The 10,686-nt window shown below is 47.8% G+C and overlaps 1 protein-coding gene across 2 annotated transcripts in view; it reads right to left on the bottom strand.

Moving 5' to 3' along the window:
* Srebf2 (sterol regulatory element binding transcription factor 2) overlaps positions 1–10,407 on the bottom strand; it is a 58,670-nt gene extending 48,263 nt beyond the window's left edge. The window contains exon 1 of one of the 2 annotated variants that reach the window (XM_021646492.2): positions 10,155–10,407. In XM_021646492.2, the coding sequence (XP_021502167.1) occupies positions 10,155–10,242 (88 nt within the window). In that variant the 5' untranslated portion in view covers positions 10,243–10,407. Of the gene's footprint in view, positions 1–9,517; positions 9,951–10,154 lie in introns of those variants that run through there. The other variant, XM_060388955.1, reaches the window with a different exon arrangement.
* Between the last annotated feature and the right edge of the window lie 279 nt (positions 10,408–10,686).

Here is a 10,686-nt window from a genome sequence, read left to right on the forward strand (position 1 = left end):
AGGTTTCAAGAGTGACCAGTGCCTGGAACTCAGGGCCATCACACTCTTTCCATGATATCAGGGACACTGTTTACCTTAGATGGTGTCACACCCCGGATCCTAGTATAAAAATGGATCCCCTGTAAAGGTTTGAGCAAATTCAGTGTTCAGAATATGGTGAGTGTTGCCTACATGTGACTTCAAAATCTGAAGATCAAAAAGTAGCTGTGACTACAGGGACAGCGTGATGGTTAGTTTGTTGTTGGTTTTTGTCAGCTTAATATAAACTACAGTCATCAGGGAAACGAGAACCTTGAGAGAAAAAGTGCTGCCATCAGATTGCCTGTAAACAGTCTGTGGACATTTTCTTAATTAAAGTTATTGTTATAATGTAATGATTAATGTGGGAGGACTCAACCCCTGGCAGGCAGGCAGGCAGGACTGGATTGTATAATAAAATAGAGCCAGCAAGCCATAGGGAGCAAGCCAGTAAGCAGTATTCCTTCACGCCTCCGCTTCAGTTCCTGCCTTGAGTTCCTATCCTGGCTTCCCTCAGTGATTGGCTGTGATCCAGATGTATAAGCAACATTAACCCTTTCCTCCTCAAGTTGCTTTTGGTTATGAGGTTTTATCATAGCAAGAGAAAAGCCAAATGAGGCAGACAGCTAATAACTAATAAAGAACAAAATAAGTCACATATACTTGGGGAACAACAATGTCAATATCTACAAGCAAGAATAAATGGTCTTGGGTCAGCAAGATGGCTCAGAACATAAAGGTGCTTGCAACCAAGCCTTTATTCCTGAGTTTGCTTACCCTGAGACCCGTAAGATTGAAGTAGAGAACCAACTTTGGAAGAAGAATACTAACTCCTGAAAGTTGTCTGCCGATGCCCCCGCATACTCCGTGACACACCCCCTCCCGCTAAATAAACAAATGAAATAATTACATGTAATTTTAAGTATATATATTTTTTACATATATATTTATATATTATATATAATCTTACATATATATTATGTATATATGCACAAAAAAGTTAAACACCATAGAGAAGGCTATCACAACTCACAGTTCAACCCTGCCCAAGAAAGAAAGAGAAAGCTTGCCCAACTAGCTCAGAAAAACTACCAAGGCTTATTATTTTCTAGACAGGGTCTCACTATGGAAGCCCTGGCTGGCCTGGAACCCATTATGTGGACCAGGCTGACCTCAGACTCATAGATAACCATCTGCTTCTGCCTCCCAAATGCTGGGATTAAAGATGTGCCCAGCAAACCCAATCTCAGGGCTGATCAAAACAACAACAAAAGAACTTTAATTATATTTAAGTGCGTATCTATATATGAGAATGTGCACATGAGTGCAGCAGCTTCCCTCAGAGGCCAGAAGAGCAGGCGCTGGACATCCCCCCACCGAAGTCCCAGAACTGAAATTACCAGGATTTGAGGATTGCCTGGTGTGGACGCCAGGAACCAACTCAGGTCCACTGTTAGAGCAGTAGCCTCTCAACTGCTGAGCCATCTCTCCAGTCCAGCAGCTCTCAACCTTCCGAACGCAGAGATCCTTTAATACAGCTCCTCGTGCTGTGGTGACCCCAACCATGAAACTATTTTCATTGCTACATCATAACTGTAATTTTGCTACTGCTCAAACAGAGATGTAAATATCTGATATGCAAGCCCACAGGGAGCCATGGCCCTAGAGGTTGAGAACTACTGCTCTACTCCCTCAAGAGATTTTTTTTCTTAAAAGTACTTCGAGATAAGACGTGACTTGTAACAAAAGGACATTTCCTAAATTACCTGGAGACTCTGGTGAAAAATGGTCATGACCAATTTACAATGAAGAGAAGTGACTTTCCCACACCATCTACAACGGTGAAAAGCCCTAGAGAATTTTTAGGGGAGGACGTGCCTACAGTTCAGGGCAGCATGGGATGATACCCTGAAAACACAGGAAGAAGACACTTAACTTCCAGAATAGTCTCCATGGAACTTTAGAGACATTTCCAAGTCCCTGAAAGCACAGACTGAAAATGGAACCCCTGAACCCTAAGGAGCACGTTTAAAAGTGAAGGGCACCCACATATGAGAAGCCCTAGGGGGAAGGGCTTCAGCTTTAAACTTGACAGAAGTAGGCAGAGGCGGGAAAATAAAGGGATTAGAATCCCAGCTGGATCCCTGTGGTGGGTATAAAAATGGTACCCTACCATGAGCCAGAGTGAGTTAACGCTCCCTGTACACACCAGGCTGGCCTCGAACTCAGACACCCACCTGCCTCTCCCTCCTGAGTGCTATGGTGTGTGTTTGTGTGCGTGTTCAATTCAGGTCATCAGGCAACAAGCATGTTTACCTGCTAAGTCATCTCACCTGTCTTTGCTTGTATTTAATAATAACAAGTTTAGGAGAAACTGAGAAAAATTTTTTTCAGATTTTATCCGTGTGGGTACTTGGAATCAAACCTGGATCCCTGGAAGAGCAGCCAGAGCTCTTAACCAATGAATCATCTCTCCAGCTCAAATTTGATTACATTTGAGGAGAGGTGGCTTAGGAAGATAAGTAGACAGAGCAAGAATTTTCAGTCCTGTTTTACACGTTTAAAATTTTGAGCCACATAAATGCAGTATTTCCCTACCTTCAATAAATAAAATAAGTCACCACAGTAATTTGTAGCGCTGGAAAAATCTGAAGAGGGAAAAAGGCTATAGCGGACGGTGTGGACTCCAGCTCTTGACTTGAAGACCGAGAAACATACACCCATGAACTAACTCCAAAGCGACTTTCCCTGAGTGTTCATCACAAAGGCACTTCTGCTAAGGAGAGACTACAGTGAAAGTGTGTTCCACAGAGCCAGAGATAGAAGGGTGTCTATTCGGCTGGATGATACACCTATCACACTGCAAACACTGCAACATGCAGCAACCTGCATGTGAAAAGATGACGGCCGTGCATTACTGAAAAAGCTCTGGCTAGCCAGGTATGGTGGCACTTGGAGACAGATACAGGCAGATCTGTGTGAGTTCAAGGCCAGCCTGGTCTACAGAGCGAGTCCAGGACAGCCAAGGTGACACAGAGAAACCCTGTCTTGAAAAACACTGAGCACTTGTGTTCGGACAAGAGTGCAAATGGGTGCAAACAATCATCCTGTCCCAAGCACTGGGACTCCGATGCAGGCCATCAGCCCTAAGACATTCTAATTGAAATAAATTAGAATTTATTTATAAAGAAATTTATAAATTTATATATAAATTCAGACTAGGCTGGCCAGGAGGTATGGGGCACACCTTTAATCCCAGCACTGGGAGGCAGAGACAAGAGGCAGGCAGATCTCTGAGGTTCAGGCCAGCCTGGTCTACAGAAAGAGTTACAGGACAGCCAGGGCTACACAGAGAAACCCTGACTCAAAAACAAACAAACAAAAAAAAAAAAAAAAAAAAAGTTGTCTGAGTTTACTTTTAAGGTACTAACTTAAGAATACTTGAGAAAGAAGCAAGAACACACTTTTTAAAAATTAGAGGAGGATCTTGAGCAGGGTTTGAGAACTATAAAAAAAAAAAATTAAAGCCTTCAGTGACAGGCTGGCAATGTTCAAGATCATTATTAACCCGAAGGCCTGGGTGTGAACACAGAATGTTTAACCAGGGTGAGGCCAGACAGGCAGAGAAGGGAGTAACTCAAGAGGACTCTCATCTAGTGGTCTGAGAAACCCCAGAAAATGTAACTAGATGAGACCAAGAGCTTAAAGCCTGTGGAAAAAAACCAGCTGTGGACAACAGTAAGCTCTCAAAAGCTTTCAGAGGAAAAATACAAAGGCTCAAAATGGTGAGGCTGGGGTTGCAGCTTAATGTAGCCTGGTGGGCACAAGGCCCTGAATTCAGTTCTCAACACATCAAAAGGGTGAAATGGAGATGGCAGTGTGTGCCTTTAATGCCAGCACTCCAGGAGTGAGAGGTAGAGGCAGGAGGATGAGCTCCGGGGTAGCCTGCGCTACACACTCAGCTCAAAACTCTAATGCAGCTTCTGTCCCACCCATTACAGCAGGCTTCACAGTACACAGTTGCCGGGACTACAGAGCAAGACCCAGGCTCAAAACAGGTTATGTTTACGTGGGAGTTGTGGGGCATACCCTTAATCCCAGCATGACCCCCTCTTCCACACAGCAAGTTCCAGGGCTACACAGTAAGACCTTGTATTTAAAAAAAAAAAAAAGCCTGCCTAAAACTCTAAATTCAAACAAATTATTAAGTTGGAGTGCAAGTTGACAATGTATTTAGAAACAGGGCAATCCTCAAAAATTACCTCCAAGCCACGCCTGTGGGTTCCAGAACTTTGGAAGACCAACCTTCAGAACAGTGGTCAGATAGAAAGGGAGGGATCCAAAGCCAGACGTGAACACATCAGAGTTCAAAGCCGGTCCTGGTACGCCATATATTTTGAGGCCATTCTGGACTGCATTAAACCCAGTATCAAACAGCAACAAATTACTTGTAGAAGTAGGAAGTGTTCCCTAAAAACGAGGAAGCAAACACCACCACCACCCCGAACTAAGAACTAGGGAGCAAGACCTCAACATCATTCCATAGGTTGGTTAAAGGTGCTGACTTAACCAGAAGATGGGCAAAGGGGAAGCACCAAGAAACAAAAGAACTGACTAAAGAAATGAAGAAAGCGAGCAAGTGCATATTCAGAAAGCAAGTTAACAAAATGAGCGGTGCTGAGACACTGCACTGCATGGTGGCTGAACCTGACATGTGCTAAGTGAAAGAAGCCACAGGCTCTGCCTCCATTTACATGAAATGTTTAGAGCAGGCAACTCATATAGACAAGAAAGAAAAGCTAGGCTTGGCAGTGATAGGCCTGCAACCCCAGCTACTCCGCAGGCTGAGACAGGTCAGTCAGAGCAACTTAGGGAGTCCATGTTTCGAAATAACACCGGGGTTGAGAATACAGCTCGGTGGCAGTGGTTGCCTTACACACAAAGGTCCAAGGTGGCTCTTCCAGAAGTTCTTCAACCTTTTCCTCTATTACCGCTCACCCACTCACTTCTGACTCCTGTCTGGTTTCTCTAGTTTTGGATCCTTTCCTTCCCACTAGCTCTACCAAACACTCACCTCCTGTCTAGTTCCTGACTGCTTTCATGGCCTTACCGCCCCTGCTTCCCTCTGCAGCGCTTGTGTCCATCCTGCACTGACTGCTCTTCACGAAGCTCACCTCTTATCCCAGCTTTACTCTACTTCTCTCCCTGAGCTACTCCAGTTCTCTTCCTTCCTCTCAGGCTTCATTGCCAGTGCTGACCTTTTGAGCCTGTTTCCCCTTTCCTACTCTGTGACTTCTCCCCATTTAAGCCTAGTTAAGACTACATTTCATCATCTCCCCAGAAGCTTTCCTCCTTATAGCCCCCTTCTAAGCCCCATGCTCAAGGCCTCAGTGGAATCCTACAATTCCACCTATGCTCCATCCTGGGGCCCAACCCTTCACAGAGTTCACACCCTCACACCTGAAAGTTTCTTATCAAGAGCTGGAATTTCTTAAACTGTAATTAGAAGTATCTCTACTTAGAAATACGCTCAACAATTCCTTTCCTAATATTCTACAAAACAGCTGTATCTAGAGCACAATTTACTTCCAACTCACCTCTTGGATCGCGCACACTATTTTCTTACACATCACGTTAATTACAGAAATCTTTAGCAGCCTTTTATTTTTCAGGTAGCTTGCTTTTTCTTTGATATGCTTGTCAGTGCTCCTCCTGACAGCTATTTTTAAAAAGTAATTAATTTATTTTTACATGTATGGGTGCTTTGCCTACACATATGAGGGCGTTGGATCTCCCAGAACTAGAGTTACAGACAGCTGTGAGCCACCATGTGGTTGCTGGGAATTGAACTTAGGTCCTCTGGAAGAACAGAGCTCTTAGCTGCTGAGCCATCTCTGCAGCACCCCGACACCTATTTCTCTTGTCCTTGGGAAAAAACCAAAAAAACAAAAAACAAAAAGCACCTTCTTGACTTTGCTTTTTCTGACCCCAAAGGAAGAAGATTCTTTCTGCCCTTATAAACAACATGGTTGCTGTCAACAACGACATCTTCAGAGACTACTCTGAAACACAAGCCAGGCGGAAGGACAAGGTGAAGACTGAGGAGAGATTCAAGATGGGCCAAAGCAAGTGGTTCCTTAAGTTTTGGTTTTAGCTGTTTGTTTCTCCATCACGAAAAAAGGGACAAGACCAAGGGGCTGGTGGCACATGCCTTTAATCTAGGGACCTAAAAGGAAAAGGTAGGCAATCTTTTATGAGTTTCAGGCTAACCTGGGCTAGCAAGTTCTAGGCTGGCCAAGGCTACAGAGTGAGACCCTGTCTCAAATACAAACAGCAAATAAACAAAGGAACAGCTGGTGGGATAGCTCAGTTCTCTCTAAAGGAGGAGGCTCCTGGAAGGTGGTCCCTGCTCCACTGCTGGCAGCCCACCCCTGTGCACAGATGGGCAGCACTAACCCGACTAGTGAGGATCTTGTTTGGTTGGGTTTTTGTTGTTGTTGTATTTTGAGACAGAGTTCCTCTGGTTGTCTTGGACTTGATTCGCAGACCAGGCTGGCATCAAACTCACAGAGATCTGTCTGCCTCTGCCTCCCAAGTGCTGGGTGTGCGCCATCACACCTGGCTTAGTGAGTTATTAAAAAAACAAAAGCAAACTAACAAAAAAAGACAGTACATTAAAGCTAGGAGGGAAATAAGATGGGAGAGGTTTTGAAAGTTGGGTGGAGGTAAATGATCAAAATACATGGTATACACATATGGAATTCCCGAAAGATACTTTTTTTAGGAGGGTGGGCCAGTAAGATGGCTCAGGGTAAGGAAGCACGCTGCTAAAGTTGACCGTTTGAGTTCAATCCCTAGCACGCACGTTGTAGAAAGAGAGACCTAACTCTAAAAGCTGTCCTTGAATCCCATCTGTTCAAACATGGGCACACAGGCAGGCAAACGAACATCCATAAACTGAACTTATAAATGTAAAAAGGAAATGAGGTCTGGGGAGATGACTCAGGGGAGAAAGTGTTGGTTGCACAAGTGTAAGGAGCCGAGTTCTAATCCCAAGAACCCATACAAGGTTGAGTGTGGTGGCACAAGTCTACGATCTCAGTGCTCCTCCTTTGCAAAGACAGAAGGCAGACAGGGGAATCCTTGGAAGGTTGAAGCCAGAGAGCAGTGTCAGATGAAAAGAGAGAAAGCCAAAACCTGCCACCTGAAGTCATAGTCCGATCTCCACGCAAACACCATGGCACACCTGTGCGCACAATCACACGCACATATACCAAGAAAAAAGATATGAACCCAACATTTGAAAAAAGATAAAAGCCCAGACTCTGGCATTGCTTCAAAGACAATGACAATGGTGTTCTTCCAAGAAGCTTCACTCAACTACCTAGTCTAAACCAGGTTATCTCAGTCACCTTCTATAAAATAAAATAATGCCCTGCTGAAATTGTTTATTCCACTTTTTGGATGGTATTGGACACTGAACCTAGGACCTCATGTATGCTAAGCAAGAGCTCCATTGCTGAGCTAGACAACGCCCACCTACAACCTCCTTTTTACATTTTGGTTTGAGATGAGGGTCTCACTAAGTTGCCTGGGCTGGTCTTGGAACACGAGGGAACCCTTCTGCCTCGGTCTTTGAAGCAGCTGAGATTGTTAATGTGTGCCACTGTGTTCCCTAACATTGTCTGTCTTTGTAGTAAGCAGTAGGTATCGAACCCAGGGCTGTACGCATGCCAGGCAAGCGCCCTACCACAGAGCTGTCTTTCCAGCTCAATGACGGCCATTTTACTCAAATGAAACAAAAACCTAAAGCTCTCTGAGAGAGAAGAGACCCTGCTGGTCTTGGACCCACAGGTCCCTGAGGTGGCTGTGAGATTTCTAGGCTGTAAATTACCCCCATTTACATACAAAAGTAAGTGTATGCATATCATCTCTCTTCCTCATCTTAGAAGCACATGGTTCCGCGACCCAATCCAATCCTGAGAAGTATAACTAACACCGCTTAGTACCCTGTCCCAGGTCTCATACAGGCGTTCCACAAATATTTAGTGAGCATTCTCACTGTCCCAAGTGCTGTCCTAGGCGCAAAGAACTGGGGGAAGAAAGGAAAGGTCCTTTCCCTCCGAGCAGTGATGTGCTTCAAGGGACACTTCTGTGTCTAGACCAACGGCCTTTATTCTGTCCAACTGGTTCTTCTTGTCTTTTAAGGATCACTGGCTATCTCTCCGGTGTGATCTTTGCCTTCAGGAAGCTCCCTCGCCTCTGACTTTCACTTACTTCCCTACGCACACACAAGCTACTGTACTCAGCACTACCAATCCCACGTGGTCAAAAAAGACCATCTTTATCCATGGCTCCTTACAACTGAGAGAGCAAAGACAGTCCTTGGAGCAAGGAAACACTTCCCAAACTTGGTGTAGAGGCCTATGAAACTACTGACCCACTGCTGAGGTTTCTAGAGTATACATTTTATTTAGCCCTAGATTTAACAGTCTCTGAAGACAAAGTTAGTATTAACCACTAGGTCATTTAACATACTGAAAATTAAGACAAATAAATGTCATTATAAAATATAAGTACAAAAAAAAAGTACGTGAATTTCTTCTTGTGCCCCTGCTAGTGGGCAGTTTTAGAGCCACCTCTTACTGACTGTGGAACCCTGGGTGAGCTGAGGAACAGTCCGGGGCTTCAATCTCAGCACTGTGGGGGTGGGGGTGGGGATGACTAGGGCAAGCCTCATCTTTATCTGAGAGCACTGTTCCAAGAAGGATTGAGAATGTGTGTGAACACTTAGCACGGTGTTTTGCACCTGAGTGTTCCAAGAACTAACCCCTCCCATTTGCTAACCCATCTTTGTGTTTAGCAATACTTAGTGGAAGACTTGTGGTTAAAAGTGGAACTGCGGGGCGGGGAGGAGGGGGGAGGCGATGGATGCTACAAAAGCAAAACAGGATAGGGGCTGAGGTGGTGGGGAAGGGGGACACCTCTCTCAAATAACTGTTGTCACTTCTTTCTTCCTACAGAAGAGAACCTTTTTACCCATTTCTTCATCTGCAAAATGAGGACGTAGCCATCATACTTGCCTGCAAGGTTGTAGAGTCTAGATATAATAACCCTCCATAAACTGAGTCATTGCTTAGGAGTTTTGGACTCTCTAAGTGACCTTTAAAATACCTCCTGCAAAAAACGACAGTGATACCTATTTCACGGGACTGTGAGAGTAATAAGCGAAATGACACAAAGTATTTGGGACTGAGAATTTCAGAAGAGTCCAACTACTGAGAATTACTAAATGACTAGCCTATTCATTAAACTTCAAATCCTCAAAGGTGGCGAGGAAAGAAACTAGCGTTGGCTCAGAAACAGAAGGAACCCGGCTTTGTCAGCCAGCGTGATGACCGTGGGCAAGGCTGGGACCCTCTCCAAACCGTCCTTCCCATGGCTGAAATAAAAAACAAAAAAAAGAGAGAATCGCAAGAGAGGATCCCTGGGCTCCTACCAGTTCTTCCGCTTCGCTGCTAAGGCCGCCGAAACAAAGGCCACCCGCTCCCTAGTCTGCACCCGAGGGGCCACAACTCAACATTCTTGCTGCTCAACACTCTGTGCAGTGCGGCAGCAGGAGCGCCCGGGGCTCCAGCCGAGGCCGCCGCACTCTGCCGTCTCTGCCCATCAGTAACTTGCTTCTGCAGCTGTTGCCCAAAGTTTCCCAGAGCGCCCGGAGACCCGGCTGTCAGTCACTCCCGGAAAAGAGCCGGGGCGCGGGGAGCCCAGGAGCCCAGTCCGGGAAACCCCGAGGCCGCGCCAGTGGCCAGGCGGGGAGTGACAGGTGCGACGCGGGGCGCCGACGAGGACGGGACCCGGCGGAGCGCGCGCGGGCGCGCGAGGGAGGCGGCCGCCTCGCTTCCCCCTCAGGCGGCCCTCGCGACGCCCCCGGCCCCGCTTCGGCCTCCGCGAGCCCCGCGTCGCGGCCCGGGCTCCGCGGCAGGGAGAGCCGGGAACCACCGGGGCAGCCCGGCCGCGGGCTCCTTCCCGCGCGCGCCGAGGTGATCGCGGGGTGGGCGCACGCGCGCCCGCCAGCGCCGCCGTAACCCCTTCCTCCCCGCGCGCCCCCGCGCTCCCACCCCGCCGCCACTCACCGTCGATGTCCCCCAGAGTCAGCTCGTCGCCCAGCTCCATGAGGGTCTCCATGGTCTCCAGACCGCCCAGCTCGCTGCTCTCGTCCATCGCCCGGCTCGGCGCACAGTCCCCCGGGAGGTCCGGCTCAGGGAGACGCGGAGGCGGCGCCGCCGCCACCGCCCATGACACCCGACAGCCCCCACCTGGCACCGCCTCACCGGCCCGTGCCAACCGCCGCCATGTTTGAGCTGCGCCCGGACTCCACGGAAGGGGCGGGGCGGGGTTCCCCCGCCCCGGGCCGCGCCCACCGCGGCCCCGCCCCCAGGCTCCGCACCCCCATGTTTGTTGTCAATGGGACCAGGCTTGCGTTAGCCAATCGGCGCGCGAGGCGGCTCATGGGGTGATGGCGCGTCATCGATCAGCAGCTTAGATTTGCATAGCGGGACTCCGCCCCTCGCGGACTCCGACTGCCAGCGGAGAGTAGCAGCCGGCCCCGGTCCCGTCCTTCCTCTGCTTTAAAGGAGCCGCTACTTTTCCGCTGGATCGGCTCCA

Source organism: Meriones unguiculatus, chromosome 8 (genome assembly GCF_030254825.1).
Source record: "Meriones unguiculatus strain TT.TT164.6M chromosome 8, Bangor_MerUng_6.1, whole genome shotgun sequence".
Classification (NCBI taxonomy): domain Eukaryota; kingdom Metazoa; phylum Chordata; class Mammalia; order Rodentia; family Muridae; genus Meriones; species Meriones unguiculatus.